Below are 18,375 nucleotides of genomic sequence, written 5' to 3' on the forward strand. Positions count from 1 at the left end.
CCAAAAGCCCAACTCCACAGTGATTCCAAATCCCAACCATCCAATGCCTACAAGACTTGATTTACTTTCCCAGTCTCAACCTCATACACCCAGCCACTGATAATGATTGAATCTGGAATGGCTTTGCTAGCCTTCAGGTACTTTACATCATCCTCCACAGCCTTCTCAAGGTCTGGAAAAGGCTGAAAGTCCAAGCCTGACAGTTCCTGCTGCCCCGCTGCTCCTAGGTTCTTCTCGACCACGGCGTGGGCATCTTCATTTTTGAACGTCAACATACCACAGCCGGTGTGCTTGATCAGCAGGATCTCATTCGTGCCAAGCAGCTGCTCTGAGATGACCAGAGAGCGCAGGGCGTCGCGAGCATTGCCTCCAGCGTTGCGGATCACATGGGCGTCGCCAAGGTTTATGCCATAGGCTGCTGCCGGATCGATTCGGGCGTCCATGCAGGTGACTGCAAGAGTCAGAAGTCAGGCGGTGGGCTCCGAAACGGTTCTGAGACCATATGAGACTTACCAACGGCATACTTCTTCGCAGGAGGCAGTGCTAACTGCCCTTCTTTGAAGTTTGACGCGTACCGAGCGTTTTTGTTCTTCAGGTTTGCTTGGATTGGAGTCGCCATCAGGATGGTAGTGCCTCTTGAGTAAAAGCCTAATACTTTCAGGCTTTGAGGCTTGGAGTCTACGAACAGCACTATTTATACACGATCACTTTTGAGACTATCGCTGCAGGGAAAGCCAGATGTCAGGACTAGCGTACATCACGTGCGATGACACCTTCACGATGCCAATGAAAGCCATGCCCACAAGCATGAGTTGAGTGGCTTTCCTCTCGTCTGCCGTTGCGGGATGCGTGTCGCCAGTGCGGTGCGGGGTTGTTCCTTCATCCCACTTCAAGATAAGATAATTGGTGAGCGGTTCTAGGGTAGTGCCGGCTTTCTAACTTTCCGGCAGGGGCTCATAAAATGATAAAACACCGAGTCAAAATCGCACCGCTGTTTGGAAAGCCGAAACTCTTCTTTGCTCTTCCGACTTGGCATTGTCCCGGCACATGGATTTGCAGATGGAAATTCTTGCATGAACTTTGCAGGAAGCTGCTTACTCGGGCTTAGACAGACTGTTGCTGGCTCTTTGTCTGCAGAGTGCAATGGCAAGAAGCTGACGACGAAAGGCACCTACACTCTTCGACGCGAGGCAAACTGTGAGCCTGAGGCCACGATTGATATAATTGGGGAGATGAGACTCACCAACACAGGGGTCAAGTTGGCCGTTTAGCACGCGGCTGCGCCCTCTGAAGTTTGTCTGACCTGACTTTAAGCCCAAAGCTAGTCTTACCCGCTAGTCCCCCGAAAGCTAAAGTAGGTACCTTAGTTGGCCCCCCAACCTGCGACCAAATTCAACCTCGCCAGGCGCCTGCTCCCTCGGGCCTCGACAGTTGTACCATCTGCCGTTTGGCACCTGCTGCAGGTACCACAGCATCCGAGCGAAGTAGATCGATAAATTTTTCGAGCTCCTTTGTTGTCTTTCATTACAACAGTATGATCCCGTTTAGCGGAATCACTGGTGAGGGGAATATCTTGCTGCATCGCGTCCATTTCGCGAAGCCGACTGCTCTGAAACCGAGGCGTTGGTCGAGGCACCAGCAGCTCCAATAGTCTTTCATTGTCTCACCCAACTCAACCACGGTACGAGGCTACTCTACTGCCTCGTATCTCAGCCTCGCATCTCAGCCTCGCATCGCATCATATGAATTACGACTGCGGCCCCCAAAGGGGTCCCTGTGAGACTCAGACCGCAACTGCTCCTCGCGAATTATGCTTAGCTTTTAGGCGTCTATTCTTCCGCACCTCCATGGCGCCCTGCTAGCCGTGGCGCACTTCAAGATGAAACGTATATTAGATTAGATTTGATGCTCAAGCGGTCCCTTCCACCGTTGGTGTTGTACTTTACTCCGAGGCATGGCTTTTTTTACAACCCTTGCCCCGCCGGATCTTATACCTCTCAAATCATGTACTCCCAATTCCTCAAACATTGATCTCTAGGATATATCTCCGACTGCATACTGTTGGGAGAAACCATGAGCGGCAGGATGATGAAATACTTGCTAGGTGGTACGTCGACCCCCATGGCTGGTGACGGCCTGGGTCTCGCGGTGCCAGCTCGACCGATGCTCTCTCCAAAGGCGACTACGCCAAGTAGCCTCGGGACTGGGGCCTCCTCAGACTATTTTCCTCGAACCAGGTCGAAATCCAATGTTTCTGCGAGATCGAACACATCGGCAACGTCGCAGAACTCCCCTCTTCCCTCTCCGCACCCGCAAGACCAATATTCAACAATCATACCAGATGTACAGCTTTTCGGAAGCTCGCAACATGTCACTCGTAAGACTGATGCTCGCAAGCCTTCACGGACGCAGAGTGGAGTCCGTGCACCGAGGTGCTCCTTAGCGAATTTAGCTGGAGCCACGGCTTCTTCTCCGAGGCCTAGCATGGACTCTGTTCTAAATGCTGCAAGCACAGCAGAGCACTCATCCAAATCAGAAACACCAAATGTCATGGGGGAAACATCTTGGGAGGACTATGAGATACCGCAGGAGCTGGAGTTCGTGAGAGGAGATACACCAAGGGGGATTCGAGACATCATCCAAGAATCTTTGGACGAACACCGTGCGATGAGGGCGTCCAGGCTGCAAAGCCAGGCTATCGTGGTAAGGACTACCATCGAATCATCAAGAACACCACGTAAAAAAGACCGACCCGAAGTCCCAGAATGTTCATCAATCATATCGGCTCGATCCACACCCGACAGCGACTATGTTACAAACCGTTCCACCAGCAGCCTGAGTACTTCACGTGATTCTGCGACAAGCCTAGAGTCAGAGGCCGAGGATCCTGGCTTTCTGCGACGACCAAAGGTACTCAGCCGATCTCGGGCTAATTCTTCTCTAGAAAGCTTGAGGACGAAGCTGAACCCAAATATCAGTCCTAGCATGGCGGCTTTAGAGAAAAGACTTCAAGAAAGTCAAGAAAGGACGAACAAGAGTCACAAACTATTCAAGCTTCTACCGGGCCGGAAAAGGAAGAGCGAACTTTCATTGGACCCTCAGATGCCAGAGCCAACTTCCTATGAGTGCACAAGCTGCTTCGATGAGGTGCCCGATACCAAAGCCGTGGACGTGCCTTGTCACCATAAGTACTGTCCGCGATGTTTTTCGCAACTGATACTCACCGCCACAAGCAACGAGGCTACCTTTCCACCCAAGTGCTGCCTGCAGGAGATCCCCAAAAAGACCATGCGGGAGCGTCTACCTCCCAAAGTCCTGGCTCAATTTGATGAAAAGGCTTTGGAATATGCGGTTGCGATTGGCAATCGCTATTACTGTGTATCTCCGAAATGCGCGAAATGGATTGACACTCGGATTGCCAGGCGAATGAATGGGATATTGGAGTGCCCTCATTGTGCGGTCAAGCTGTGCACGACCTGCCGTGGGCCTCAACATCCTTCTAACGAGGATTGCCCACAAGACTACGGTCTTGGTCCGACTTTGGATCAAGCGGAAAGGGCTGGATGGCGGAGGTGCTACCGTTGTAGGGGCCTGGTGGAGCTAACGTCAGGTTGTCGGCACATTACCTGCAAGTGCCGTGCCGAGTTCTGGTGAGTCTGCCGTCCAAACTCTATAAGCATTCAATACTCACCTGTCACAGCTATACTTGCGGTGCTAGATGGAGAACTTGTGCTTGTACAGAGGCCGATCAAGCACGGCGAGAAGGGGAAATAGCTGCGAGACTCGCACGGTTTGAGGTCGATCAACGAGCCGAAGAGGAAGAGATAAGAGCAGCAATTGCTGCAGTAGAAGAGGCAGAGCGCCAGCTGCGAAAGGAATGGGAAGCGGAAGAAGCATGTCTAGAAGCCGAAGCACGGGAAATGACTAAACGAGAATTTGAGCGCTTACAGGACATCAACGATCATTTCGAGTATTTGCGCGGAGTGCTGGACAGGATTCGCTTACAACAGCGGCAAGCCATCGAGCGGCGCCACGATCGAGAGTGGGGTGAGATTGACATGATGAAGGATAAGCTCGAATCGCCCGATGCCGCTGTCGAGCGGGAACGCTGTGTGGCTTCAGAACGAGAGAAGATCGCCACGATGACTGAAGGCACCATCAAGACTTTGCGACGCAGATTCGCAACGGAAATGATGGATACCATCACCCGTCACCGCAAAGACCAGGACGAGCTGATGGCTATGTCCGTCGACAACCCGGACCAGGACGCGGACATCATGAAAGCCGACATCCTGCAAGAGCTTATGCCAGCCCAAGAGCTCGAGCGATCAACCCTAAAGTCGCAACAGGCGCGCGAAATTGCCAAATGGAAGGCTCGCGGTGAACAATCCCTCAGGGCCTTTGACTCCACGATGGTCTGTCTAAAAATACGCCTCGAAGAAGCGGAAAAAATTAACGTCCGCGCAAAGGAGATGAAACAGCGTGTTTTCGCGGACACTAAATGGTTCGAGGCTGTTTTCTTGGAAAGAACGATCATGCTGAGTGAGGACGAGAGGAAGTTAATCTTGAGTGGCAGTGATGCCCCGGCGTGGTCGAAAGCAGAGAGGGACTCGAGCGCTACGATGATTGGCGTCAAGATTGAGGGATGTAGCCCGAAGGTGGCGACGATCAAGGCATTTGGACCTGGCGCAGCGAGGCAGGAGGAAGTAGCAAGTGCGAACACCAGTAGGATGATGGTGCGGAAGAGGGGGGTTATCAGAACTACGTGGCATCCTCAAATGGGATGAATGCAAGTTTTTGGCTATTACATGAGGTCTGCTGGATTCCGTACGTCATTTCAGGATTTCGAATTGTCTATCATTGGTGGAGACGGTGTTTCGGTCACGCAAGGTCCGCATAGGGCTCCGAAAAGGCATTCTGGAGAATATTTGCTCTTAGCGCACATATACCCAATCTATGACTATCTACGTTAATCTATACCCATCTATAACAGGTGCTTCTCCCATATTTTCCCACTGGCCCAGCTGTTCAAATAACTTCAATCTGGGGGGCGGATAATTACAGCAAACCCAAGCCGCAGGAATGCTCCTGACAGCAGATGTACTTATGTTGCCCTTCGGCTGTTCCCTTCCGACTGAGCCTCAAATAGGCGTCATCAGAAACAACGTTATGGTAGGCGAGATATGTGGGATGGCCGCCAAGATACCCAGCCATACCAGTAATGCCCGATTCAGCCCGTGAGATATCACAAATGACCTTCCAGCTGGGATCTCCTTCTCCCACCGCTGATGGAATCGCCTCGGCGGTAGGTGCTCCTGCACTAAGATCTCAAATGTTAGAGACTAGGGGTGGAGGACGCGTGTCGAACAAACAGCTCGGAAGATGCCATTGGGCGCCCAGGAGGAGGTGAAGGTATCCTTGCATGATGATTTTCAAATGATTGTTTCAAACTGCCACAGCGTCAAGTTACTTTATGTTGAATTAGGTTCGCGCTCCGTGCCTCGCTTGTCGGCCGAGTTGGCTTGTTCTGCAGCGGTTTTGGGGGCTGAAAGTGGACGCGTGGCTGAGATTGGAGGGTGCTAACAGGTTCCTTCGCAAGGTGTGCCCAATCGGGAACAGAAAATGTGCCTGTGCGAGACCAAAAGTTATAGAGCGACCGGACAAGCTGACCTCGTCGGCGCCCGGAGCCCAATACCCTTTACCCAGAAAGCTTACCCTTGATGCCGGCGCGTAATAGCGATGAGATGCGATTTGTTGCTGAGTCTAGGGTCGAGGCCGACGAAGATTTGTGCCACGGTAGTACTAGACCGGGAAGCCAGAAGACGTACCATGTACGGCACTTTCATTGACGATCCTGCTACTTTAGGTATTTACGTGTGGCTGGTGTAATTGCTAACCAACCGTTGTTCGGAAGCTAGGTCCTTTGGCTCTGGGGCAGACTGAGGATGGTATCTGACGGCTGTTTTCAGCATGAAACGAGGTGAGCGAGCTTAGCGATTACCATTGCAATGACGAGTAAGAATACTGTGAGGGGTTGTACAGAATCCGTTACGGAGATTGCTTTCCTTGTACTTGCTTTCCCAGCTGGCCAATTTTCACCTGTGTGCGTTCATTTGGAAAAGAATACGGAAAAAAGACAAAAAAGACAAGACAAAACAAAGTTTCGTTAGATGTTATAATGGTGTATTGGCACGTGCAGCAAGTGTTTATCGCTATTAGCAAGCGATCTCAAACCACGGAATTGGCAGAGGTTGGTAATCTTCCGGATACATTCCGCGGTGTGGAGTTTCTGAGTAACTTATATGCTCTTGGGCGCTCTATGCCCGCCAAACCGAGTCCACTGCCTGGATACAGATTCCACGAGCAACTATGCAAAGGCACATGGCCAACATGACGTCCATCTACCAGGAAGGCATTTTCCATCCTTCAACTAGCCTTGGAATGACAGCAATGGCCCCGCCGCCTCCGCCCAGAAGAGGGTCTGAGAACCAGTAACTCGGCCACAAATTGATTGACGACTTCCGCTTGCAGAGTAACGAAACTCCAATCTTTCTCCCGCCCGTACACTCTGCGGAGACTCCGCTGTTGACTCCACTAGACCTCCTGGCTCCTCTCAAACCACTACGTCCCGGATCTCCACTGGTGGAGATGCAGCAGAATCTCTCGGCTATGCAGAACATCATTTCGCAAAGGCTCCTACTGGCCAAGGAATACGGTACCTCTCTCGCGATTGAAGGTGCGTTCCGGAAGGCGGAGTGGGAAAGGGATCGCGCGAGACGCATGGGACAGACTCGAGGGGCGGGATCTACCGGAGCATCGACCTACGCCACGAAAAACTCGCCGTACATCGACTGGAGCCCTATCAAAGTGGCCGCGAAGCCTCCAGCCGACATGTTGCCATCCACCACCGCCACTCGGCCACGAAGTAGAACGACGATCCCGGTCATGGGTCCCACATCGATGACGGAGAGCCCGCTGATCGTACACTCGAGTCTGTACCACCCGTCGTCCATCGGTAACATGCACGCTGCCTTTGCAAACCAAGACTCGCCCCCTGCCGCCTTCGACAAAGTCGCCCTGACGATCCAACACCGCGTCCCCAATCCCGTGACCGGGACTTCCGACCCCTACCACGCGACCGTGTCGGTCCCTTCGTCTGTCAGCCTCAACGAACTGAAACAGGCTGTCTGGGCAGGCATGCAGAACGACAGCACAGGCAGCGCACCGCAAGCGCTTGCTCTCAACGGGTGGATCGAAAGCCTTGTCGTTCATTGGGATGTCGACAAGCAGGTTTATCATCATTTCCCCCCAACGACGGAACTCAGAGATGAGAGTTTGGAGACTATGTTGGTGTGTTTGAGGGATGTGAAGGGGTATGATTGGGTTGAGGTTGGGTTTGAGACACCGTGAGTGCTGGTTTTGGGTGAGAGAGGTGGGGTGGGAGGGAGGAAGAGATGTGTTCATTCTATCATATCTCGATTCGGCCACTGCGGTTACTAGGTACTGTCTGATAACAAGATCCTAATCTCCCTGTCTGCAGCTGCGGTATGCGCACGCATCGATCCAGTGCTTCACATCAGTGCTACCGACTCATCAAAAGCGTAGCGTTTACGATCGAGCTGATACCGAGAATTGTCAACATGAAGCAGCCCATGGTCGAGATGGAAGGCAGCGGTTACACGATGACGCCGCCGCCGGACGACCTCGCAGAAAGGGGAACCTTGGATAAACACGGAAAGCGCCGGAGTCTGCTTCGGGAGATAGGCCGGCAGAATCGACCGCGCTCTCGCTACACATTAATCTATCTCTGGAAAGATATGGAAGACGCGAAGAGACGTACAAGTCGCAAGCTGGCATATCCAGCGAACCCACCAACCCTGAAAATGAGAAATCCACAAAACAAAAACAATACAATACAAAACAAAACAAAACAGCACTGGCAACAAAGATACCCAAGAACCGGAGCCCAATCAACCCATCAACTCGACCAAGAAACCCCACCACGGAGACCTCATCGCGAAGCCCACGGCCACCCATCAGCATGGCCCGCAGCAGCGATGAGCGGGAATCTCGGCGCAACGAACACGAAGTCGCGGAAGTATATCGCGGACCCAACGGACAGAAAGGACAGGAGGACGCACCTGACTCGGCATCCGAACCGCGGCCGGTGAACGGAGATGATGCCTTTCATCATCCGGCACTATATCCGCACCGACGACGACAACAAGGGCTCCCTTCCAGCACAAACACACACACACATCCCTCGCCGCCCCTTTCATCATCGTCATCAGCCTAGCTCAGCTCAGCTCAGATTCCACATCCGCGCTCCCGACGAGCCGAATGATAATCGCCTACCCTCTCCGAAGCGGACTGTGCCGCGTTCATTCACGGATGGGGATCGTCATGCGCAGCTGGGGGCAATATATACCCGCGCGAAAGGAAATAAGTAGGCGATGAGATGCCCCCCTCCTGGCTTGCCTCACAATCGGCAAAGGACTGTCCCGGATTAGCTGGGAGGCTTGTCCCTGATCGGATCGGATCGGATCGGATCGGATCGGATCTTCTTCCATCCATTAATATATACGCCTACGTCTACGTCCACGTCTGCGCCAACAGCGGGCGCGCGCATCTACGATGCGAATCAAAAGTCTGCCAAATTCCGCTCGCTGCACACGGCTGTCGCGGTAAAGTTGCGTCTCCCATCGGCTGAGGGGAGTTGGGGCATGCTGGCGCCGGGGAGGGGAGGGGGGCGAGCATTGCATGCGGGCGATGAGGCCGATGAGCCGGAACTGGTCCACTGCGGGAGGGAGGGTTGGGCTGGATTTAGTGATGCGGTGGGATTACGAGCGGTGCGCGGGGTGTCGAGGTTGGGGGTTTTGCTGGAGAAGATGGCATGCAGTTTGCGAGCGGGGTGGGACCGTGTTTGAGGGATGACTTTGTCGATGGGTAGCTGAGATTGGGGTGGAGGGGGCCTGATGGTTTTCGTCGATGTTGGGGCATGGAGTCAGGGAATGGGATTGCGGCAAGGTTGGTGCAAGGGTGGGGGGGGTGTGTGTGTGTGTAATTCCTACATCGGAGGGCCGTGCCTCTGTTCGTACCCCTTCCCATTGAAAGGCGTAGCCCAGAGTGCAACCGTTTTTACCCACTCGGCCTTACGGCCATGTCCGGCATCCGTACCCCATTTGAGGTACGGCAGATAATCGTGGTCCCGTAGAACCACGGCTATGTACATTATGTTGGGAATTCCAAAGCCTCCATTATAATCAGACACCATTACACTCTGCAATGTACCTTAAAGCTTTTTCCTCGTTTCTCCGGGCCGAGCTCTAGCCTCTCTGTTCTATGTACCCTCAGACACCTAGTATTTCATTGTATATCGTCACGTAAGAGAGAGAATAGTGACATTTGTCAAACCGAAGTCGAGAATACCCGAATTAAGCTCTCCTTCGATTCCCGTAGGGATACGAGACCTAATCGAGGCCTATTCGCACGTCGATAGCTGGCTGGGAGGTATACGGCCATCACTTGTTACTCGCTGACTCCGCTGTCAAGGGGGTATTTTCCAAGCACATTAGATTCAGCTCTCTTGTCTGGTCTCTTTCCTGTAGAAAACCTCCATACAATTCTCGTAAACGAGCCGACTCGTCTGTGGCCGGAGTCGGGTACTTGTAGTATTTAGGGAAGAGTTACCGATCAGCGAGGGAGGGAGGTATCATCCGACCGAGAGGGGTGGGGCTCGCCGTCATGTCGATAATACCGAATTCTTCGAGGGGGACGCGTTAACCCTCGATCTGACGCGTCTCGTTGTCCGATTTTCGCTCGTACGTAGTTGACCGTTGTCGTAATCGAAGAATCCGATCGTACACCCATGTGTAAATGTACGCTCCCTTAAGATCTCTTAACTCCTCTGACGTGCCGGACCGTAAGTTTACGCCTACTGCAGCTGACGAGTTAGGACCTAATTAACGCGTAGCAGCTGCTAAACAGGTACAGAGCAGACTCCCGAAGGCATAGGAATCTTTGTCAGAGGGTTCGTAGCCGGCACCACGTACAGGTGGATCTCGTTGCCAGCCAAGGGTGGGGGAATAGAGGTCGCAGGTGCAGGGATCATGGACAGGATCGGAGAAGGAAGGGCGAACTTGGGGACGATGCGTCTCATAGCCATTTTGGCAGATATGTGCTCAAGATGCAAGCGCGCTTTTGCATCGTGGATCTTTCTCGACGGGCATAGTACTCTTCACTTTCCATTGAGATGACCGGTGGCGTATTTTATTGCTTGCTGTGAGTTTGGCAGCATGGGTTCACTTTACGCAGTGCGCTAGTTTGGTGGTGCCGAGCTCAAAGAACGACTTTCAAGACTCCTCGGCCACAACCGTCCGCTTATGCGAGCTTCCTCCTATCCATACTGCAAGAAGATAGACCTCAGTCGGACCATATGCCCCGGTCTTCTCGAGAACCGTAACACCGCACCGAGTTTGTGTCTCCGTTAGGAGATTTCTCCGTCTCGCCTCTAAACTCCCCCGGTTCACGAGCGGGCGCTCCACATCCGGCGGTAATCCTGGATAGGTTACGAAGAAGGTTGCAGAAGTGACGTAGAGGGGATTGGTGTGGGTTATCGGGGGGTGTAAAATATGGCTTTGAGGTTCGGGTGCGAGCATTTGTCTCCTCTTGCCAAGGGCAGGATTTTGTCCCCGCAGTTGTGAAGTCTTTCAAGCTTCCTTGTGGCGAATAAGGCTCGGAGTTCCTTGTTACCAGTCATACGTGCCTACCTTCGAGTTCCGCATCAGTTCTTCTAGAAGAATCAAGCTGCATGGCTCGAGTGCCCAACCAAGTCTACCATTTCTTCCTTTGGCATTTTCCTGACCCTACGAACGATAGTTCAGCTCGGACGGTACTTTAAACCCTCCTTCAGCACCCTTCGGCTGATCGGGTTGATCCTTTCTTTTGTTCATCGATTGACCGGGTGGGACCTCCCGAGAAGAGCGGATTGGAAGAGATCCCAACGGTGGATCCGCGGCCGGCTCTTTGAACCGAATTTCCACAAATTCATAGCCTCTACCACGACGCATGTAACTCAAGACTATCTCCATGTTCTCCTCGGAAAGCTGAGTGGTAGCTGGGAAAGCCAGCGCACCGGGTCTCTGGGCTGGAACCCCCCAATGCACGGTCAAGCATTCGACAATGGCGGTCCCCGGTATGACTTGGCTGTTGTTAGAATTGTGCGTCTCTCTGAGCGCTTGGATCGCGTTTTTGGTAAGCAATGCGAGGCTGATGGGAGGCGATGGGTGGACGTAGATGAAAGCGTGGCCGGTAGTGGGAGAGTGGAGGGTACCGGTTCGGTGTTGAACTAAGAGGGGGAGGGAATCGGCTTCGTGCATCGAGCTTGTCTCGGTGGAATGCGCTGATCCCTGTGGGGAGCTGGTTGGCTCTCGGTGAAGGGAGTGTGGGTGGGATGGGTGAGCCATGGCTTCTTTTTTCTTCCTTGGAGGAAATTCATGTGCGGGGATATCAACGACTAGTTTTTATGTACTGGTACTGCGGGGTTTGATACGTGGCTGCTGGTTTGACAAACATGAGAGCGAGTTGGGAGAGCGTGGATTTGATATGCGGCATTGTTTGCATTGCGCGTAATGTTTTGAAATTTCTGGGCCTCTTCTTGACCGAGTGGTAATCTTACAATGGAGGACTGATCGTGCATGGGACATGCATGAGTCCCGTGAGGATGTCGAATGGCAACATCAAAAGTATTTTCCAAAGTCATTGTAGCGAGCGTTTTATTTGTTGCGAGGCAAGTCCTGGCATTCTCATCGACCTTCTCTCAAGCCGTAAGGCTGATTTATACATGGCCTCGATACATTCATGAATCAGCCACTTTTACGGTTCCACCAGAGCATATACATAGCTTCAAGCACTTTCGTCGAGGGCACAGCCAGTTTCCCCGATGCTGAATTTTCTATGTTCAATAGATACCCCACTGCCTGGAGTCTTTCCACTTGAGCATGAATACATAACGAATCTTGATCTGAGCCACATCATACACGATGTACTCATTCGGATTCCCACGCGCTGATGGCAACTTGACTTCATGATCAGGCATGAGCGTGCCATTTAGCTCCGAATTTGCGACACCAGCATCCATCCATTTCAAGGGCTCATTTGCAGGATTTTCCGCCATTTTGGTGGAGATGAGCCCCTTCTTCCTCATACTATCGGCGGCGTTGTACTCATGGTCCCTCCGAACATATGCTGGGTCTCCAAGTTGTGTCTCGCATAGCAGAAGTAGTCCAGTCTGCCCTGATGTCCACGGATCACAATAAGCGGCAGATTTACAGGCTCTGTCTGCAAGGTAGATGCCTTTTCCGAAGGCTTTTCCGTTGGCAGGCGCTTCTGGAGGGGCGATGCGCAAACCTTGACTGAGGATGCCGCCGAAGTTGCAGCCTCGCGAGCCATGCCAGAGTAGTCTCCGATGATCTTTAACGAGTTTCGTCTTCATGGCTTCAGCGTCATAGCCGCCAGCGAACCAGCGGTCTATTTCCTCAGAGCGAGAGATGCGGTAGATATTCTGAATCGCGGTGTCGGAGGAAAGGCAGTAGCCATCTTTCGCATGATTCAGGTAGCTTTCCAAATGACCAAATTCGACTGATTTCCTGTCAACTGGAATCGCTTCTCGAAGTCCCAGAGATCGCATTTGTGCATCGAGAGGGTGAATGGCATTTCCTTGCCGGTCTTTTGGATACTCGGTGTCTTTGAGAATTTCATTGCTGATCTGCATGTTCCCTAGGGTCTCCACCAAGTCCATCTCAGCTTTGAGCTGAGCTGAGCTGTTGATTGGCGTCGGTCTGTTCCGCCCGAAGTCATGGGGGATGATAGTGTAGTACTGAGAACTCAAGTCGTTGAAAGCGGTCACAAGAGATGTTTCGTGCTTTTCTTGGGCCAGCTTGGGGTTCAAGATCACATCGCCGAGCTCCCTGAGTGCGAGGTACCCCTTTTCGATGGTGCTTTTCGACAGCTTGCCTAGTGGCAACTTATTAAAGTTGTATTTTTGGGAAGCCATGGACTTCTTCATGTTCCCCGTGTCGAAAAGAAAGCGCACGAGCTCTTGTAACTCCTCGTTGAGCGTACAATCCGGCAATGCGATTTTCTGAGGAGATTCATTGGACTGTTGAGCCTGATCCCCTGCTTCATCGTCTGTTTCATTGCCATAGGACTTTTCGATCATGGTGTACTTCTTGGCCTTTGGCTGTTCACTCCTGTTCTCCCATTTCAGGCCGGTCTTGTCCTTGAACTTTGACTTGAAAAGAACCAAGGCAGTCTCCAGAGACATGTTTACATTCAGATTATTTTGGCCAGCCTCACCGACCCGGCCCCAATGCGTCCAGACCGCAAATTTAGATTGGTCAGTGTCCGTACGGCATAGCAGCTGGATGTAGTAGAACTTGTTATTGTTGCCATCGATGCTGCTGAGGTTCAAGCTGGCATCGTAGTTGAGGCCATCATCGTCTACATAGACTTCGTAACAGTCTTTGGCAATACCCTTGGATTTTGCACTGAACCAGCATGTTTCGTCTACTGGCGCTCTGGCTGTTTTGACAGGCTTCTTGAGCTGCTTCGAGGCTGTAGTATGAGCCGGCGAAGTCGCGTCAGTGGATTTGACAATTTCTTCTCCTGGAATTGAGGGCGCCAAACTTTCAGCTTTCTTACCCCGGGCCCTTTTGGGCGGCTTCTTCAATTCCGCTTCTGTATGTCCACCGTCCGCTTTTCGCGAGCGTTTCATGGCTTGACGGGTTGCAAATTGGGTTGTTAGAAGGAGACGAGGACGCGTGGCAACCGTGGTAAGTGCTGATCGTGTTATCTTCCTTAGAGCTGGGGATGCTTCGAATGCTCTCCATCGATGAAATGATGCCTAGCCAGCCAAACGAGACTGCGTATTATTGTTGGTGGCGCAAACGCGTGGAGTGGCGAATTACTCCGGCTAAATTACCCATGTTTAACCGGTAGTGTGATCTTGTCTTGGCAAAAACATCCTGGTCTTCGCAAAGGCGGAAATTAAGAAGTTTCCCATCTGATAATCGATAATCGTCGACGCTGAAAGGCCGGTCGTGACTTGGGTCGTCGTTGAGTGGTGGTAATCTATCAAGAAAGGATTCGAGTAGCGTATCCTATTATAGCATCCGGTAGTAGAAGCGATGGCGACGGCGATACGACTACAGGGTACCAGAGCAATCTACAGCGACGTTTTATACGTCCGGGTCTTTCCCTCCTATCCCATAAGCTCTGCAGTCACCACTCGGAGTGAGACGACGACCAAGTGCAGGGAGGTTTGGCTACATAGAGAGGTTAAGTGGCGACGACAAGGCTTGTTTATCGGGTGACGTGGAGTACATGGAGTTGCGACATACAACTACTCTAAGCCACCTGCATTTGATAAAGGCAGCATGGGTCTATATACAATCGGTCGGACAGTCATAAATAGTCCGTTGCTTTGCAGATAGACCGTCTCTTTATGAATGTCTAGAAGAATCATCGGACTACAGTTCATTCATGGTATGGCCGAAGTAAGATGCCGACTAGAGCAGGTGCTCTGGAACCCTCATAAGGTTTAGCGTGATATCGTCTCAATTCTGTGATAGCAGGCGGAAGAAATGCAGATTAGTTTTGAACGACTACAAACGAAGATACGGAAGAGCAGCGGAAGTCATCGATTCACGAGCCTTGACGCAACTTTATCACTCTCCTATCTAGCTGTTTCACTCCTTTCTTCCGCTACCGTGCAGCCTAGAGGTAAACATACCCGCCCGTCTGTCCTTGCTGGCGAGAGGGAAAGACAATTTCCTGTACGACTACTCATCTTTACCTAGCTGAGAGCTCATTCAAAATCACGCCCACCATGACACCCTTCGAATCCATCTTCGGCGCAGGCAGAAACGTATCATGCGCCAGTCTGACGTCGGAAACGTCGGGTTCGTAGAGCTCGAAGGTAAAGCGCCGGAATACGAGCGAGGCTGGATAGAAGACGGTTGAGCCGGACGACGGGAGCGGTGCCATTTTTGTCATTGCGAAGGTTTCGTGGACGCGCTGATATTCCAGAAGATGACGGTAAAAGTGAGTTGGATTACGGCAAGAGTAAGGCCGGATTTGTACAAGGTCGTAGAAATTTAGGCACTACCCAGGAGTTCCGGACAGGAGAGAGATGTATAAGAGTGTCGGTTTCCGAGACCAGCACGGGCAGCGAGAAATTTGCGCCAGAGTTACTACGCGGTATGCTTCGAAAGAATATCGATACGAATCAATGCTATTATAGGACGGGGTCACTGCTTTGACTATACAAGATGAGGGTATCGTAGGCGGTGAAAGATTGTTTTTCATCCATGGACTAGTGCCCTGATATCCAATATCGATTAGACGGCCTAGAAAAGGCTCTCAATACCCATACAAGAACTCCGACAGCCAGCTCGACCAGCGTGCCATGGCTTTTCCTCTTAATTAACAATGCGCCCCGCAAATAAATGCCAAAGTATCCATCAAGTATCTGCAACCCCGCTTTCGCTCTCCCACAGGCTTCACTGCGCGAGTCTTCTAGCCCGGACGAATGCGGTTGAGCAACGGTGCAGTTTCAACAGCTCGCTGCATTGTCTTCACAGCAGTCTAATTATCTCACGTCTGTCAGTCAACGCGACATGGACACGTAAAGGGGTTACAAATCAATGGGTAGAGCTACTTACGTTACAGGTATCGGTAGGGTTGTGATGATAGGGATGGTGAACGGAGGAAACGTGATAGGGGGAGGGGTAGTAAAGCTCTTAGTCGTGGTCACTGGGGAACTATTCGGTATTAATATCGGTTTTAAGGCTGGGAGTGAAGGTATAGGATGGTGACTGGGCTGTGAAAGAAGGAGAGGTTTGGGCGATTGAGATAGATTTTGAGGCTGGGGGAGGAGGAGAATGTAAAGGGGTTCGGATGTACTCACGGAAGTGCGATTGCGGTGTTGAGTGTGACGAAGCTGAAGGCAACCAGGGCGGTGAGAAAGATAGACTTCATGTTGGCGAGAAGGTATTCAGTTGAGAGACGATTGATGAGATGTTTTGAAGCTTGATATCGGGGTAGAAAAGTTGGCCGGGAACGATCCTTTTATGTGGGTTTTTCACTGCGGTTTCTTGAACTCGTCTCACCTGATAAAACATAGCCGTGAGCGATCTCAGGAAAAAGGCAAAGCGACCGGCGTCAGTCGCAGTAATATCTCTCGTCCTAGAAAAGAGGTCGTATACGACGATCTCGTTGCTTTCGGAAGACCGCATCTTCCGATACAGAAGAGATGACCCAAGGGGGACGCCTCCCGCGACAAATTTGGGAACTGTCGAATATGCAGGGGCATACAGGCAAGGCGTGGATAAGGGCGAGATATAAATGATTCGCGTGAATCGTTGCGAGGGCAGAGTCAAAGGAGATGGACAGAACATTAAGATTGCACATCGCCTGCATGAGGGTGCAGGTACGGGACTGTCGATCATACTCGTTCCGTCCGAACGTGCGTTTCGCATCGCAGTATTCTACCACGACAAGATCTCCAGGAAGTAATTCTCCTGTCTACAAATCGGGATTGGGTTGTGGGACAGTTACGGAGACCGTTTGGTCTCGCAGCAACTCTTACGTACATATCAAATCAAAAGAAAAGACGGATTAGGAAATAGTGGGCTGGAGTGAAGCTACCTACTCACTGTTTCCTGCGCCTTTTTTAGTGAAGTGAGTTTCCCTACTAATTAGTTGGACTGCACTCCTTGGTTTAATCTTTGTTTCTATCTATCATACGCAAAGAATGTTGCGATGGCAGCGTCTTTGAGATTGTTTTCTTTCCTCCACAAGTCTGACATGCTACCAAAAGTGTGTGACGCCAGTTGAGTCTTCCAAGGCCTCTCAGTCGTCTCCTGCCCCTCATTCGCCGCACATGCTCTTAGCAAGACGATGTGCTCTTTCTCCCACTTTCCTCCTACATGCCCACGACTGTATTCATCCTCCCTCGAGCCCCTTTGTAAACTGTGCGGCACGTACTCTTCACTTCCACTGCCTCCCCCTAATGCCGAACGTTCTTCTTTCCCCTTTGCCCAACCACCAACTTCCACCATGCCAGAGTACTCTCCATCCCCATTCGCCCCATCGGGCCCATAGAATCCCTGATCGACCCGCAGGAAGAGATATGACCAGATGACCGTGACCTCGGTGGTGAAGTTCAAGTTGTAGAAGCATGCTTTGGACTGGTGCCACCCCGGATCGCCCGCGGGTCACTACTGAAGGTAGCTAGTGCCGACGCGGAACCACGGCCCTAGGGATGATAATGAGGCGCCCTAGAGCGTGATGAGAATCTTCCAACGCACCGATCCGCGGCGGCCAAAGTTCTCCACAAGCAAAGCCTAGGAGTTGGTCAAGGCGGCGAGGAGCAGGATGATGGGTAGCACGGCTGCGGTGGCTATGTAGGATGATCCGTAGAATCCAACATCGCGTGCACTGTGTATTTCACCTGGAATCAGCGTGTAGAAAGACTCTACTGGAGAACCGATCAGCAAGAGGATACTGATCAAAATCAGCGCATCGAGCGAGGTGGAACCCCGTTTCACCGGCCTCCACCACCCAATGCCTTGGATGCAATCCCCTGATAATCCTATGCGCAAAATTTGGATTGATCACAGAGCCATCCAGAGTTCCGACCGCTACAAGCAGACCCGCGACGATTGCTACACTAATGTTCTCTGGCATGCGTTACCCAAAATGTGCGCATCTCGCAAGCGCTTATGCTTATGCGGGCCATGCAGGATTCGAATAGGGGCGGAAATGACGAGATTGTGCCCACATCGGTTGTCCAGTTGGAAGAGGGTCATGTTGCCGATAGCGCCTAGGACGAACAGGGTCAGCAAACCCGCAGTGAAAAAAGGCACGTCCAGATGCATGGTTGGAAAGCCACAACGTCCGGCGGTTGCGGGTCGATAGGGTGGGTCGTGGGGGTGTACCTGTGGGGTGGTTGGTGGAGGTATGGACGGGCTCCTGTACAATAAAGTCAATTTGGGAGGTTGGGTCTTGTGGCTGTGAGAAGATTTGGTATACCTGACGAGGCGAAAAGGATGTGTGATGCAGCTGTGTGAGTCGCATATTGGGTACTTGGCTGGAGTAGTTGCTCTTTCCGGTTGTGGTGATTTCCTTATATGAAGGTCTACCTACTGCACATATTTATAGCGCATAAAGTAAGGTATAGCGACAGGAACAGTACTGGGCTGACAAGGTACTTTAGCCAATTTCAGCCCCTGCATCAGACCGGCAAACTTCCGGTTTTAGCGTCCGCTTGACGTGCATTAGCGTCGCATGAACAGTGGAGGTACGAGGTACATA

At 51.8% G+C, this 18,375-nt stretch overlaps 6 protein-coding genes across 6 annotated transcripts; 2 read left to right on the forward strand and 4 right to left on the reverse strand.

Annotated features, from left to right (window-relative positions):
- Positions 1–47: 47 nt before the first annotated feature.
- On the reverse strand, positions 48–619 carry HO133_001894 (uncharacterized protein; the record flags this gene model as incomplete). Its single annotated transcript, XM_037292822.1, has 2 exons — positions 48–451; positions 514–619. 2 exons carry the CDS (start codon positions 617–619, stop codon positions 48–50), a joined length of 510 nt encoding a protein of 169 aa, XP_037151361.1.
- A 1,502-nt stretch (positions 620–2,121) lies between these two features.
- HO133_001895 (uncharacterized protein) lies at positions 2,122–4,787 on the forward strand (the record flags this gene model as incomplete). The annotated part of the gene is made up of 2 exons (XM_037292823.1): positions 2,122–3,532; positions 3,742–4,787. 2 exons carry the CDS (start codon positions 2,122–2,124, stop codon positions 4,785–4,787), a joined length of 2,457 nt encoding a protein of 818 aa, XP_037151362.1.
- Positions 4,788–6,648: 1,861 nt separating this feature from the next.
- Positions 6,649–8,171, forward strand: HO133_001896 (uncharacterized protein; the record flags this gene model as incomplete). Its single annotated transcript, XM_037292824.1, has 2 exons — positions 6,649–7,406; positions 7,541–8,171. The coding sequence occupies 2 exons, from the start codon at positions 6,649–6,651 to the stop codon at positions 8,169–8,171; spliced, it is 1,389 nt and encodes a 462-aa protein (XP_037151363.1).
- Positions 8,172–10,352: 2,181 nt separating this feature from the next.
- On the reverse strand, positions 10,353–11,465 carry HO133_001897 (uncharacterized protein; the record flags this gene model as incomplete). The annotated part of the gene is made up of 2 exons (XM_037292825.1): positions 10,353–10,706; positions 10,896–11,465. The coding sequence occupies 2 exons, from the start codon at positions 11,463–11,465 to the stop codon at positions 10,353–10,355; spliced, it is 924 nt and encodes a 307-aa protein (XP_037151364.1).
- Positions 11,466–11,959: 494 nt separating this feature from the next.
- Positions 11,960–13,774, reverse strand: HO133_001898 (uncharacterized protein; the record flags this gene model as incomplete). Its single annotated transcript, XM_037292826.1, has 1 exon — positions 11,960–13,774. The coding sequence occupies one exon, from the start codon at positions 13,772–13,774 to the stop codon at positions 11,960–11,962; it is 1,815 nt and encodes a 604-aa protein (XP_037151365.1).
- A 3,019-nt stretch (positions 13,775–16,793) lies between these two features.
- Positions 16,794–17,939, reverse strand: HO133_001899 (uncharacterized protein; the record flags this gene model as incomplete). The annotated part of the gene is made up of 2 exons (XM_037292827.1): positions 16,794–17,242; positions 17,756–17,939. 2 exons carry the CDS (start codon positions 17,937–17,939, stop codon positions 16,794–16,796), a joined length of 633 nt encoding a protein of 210 aa, XP_037151366.1.
- Between the last annotated feature and the right edge of the window lie 436 nt (positions 17,940–18,375).

This window comes from Letharia lupina (genome assembly GCF_014066315.1).
Source record: "Letharia lupina isolate WasteWater1 chromosome Unknown contig_13, whole genome shotgun sequence".
Lineage (NCBI taxonomy): Eukaryota > Fungi > Ascomycota > Lecanoromycetes > Lecanorales > Parmeliaceae > Letharia > Letharia lupina.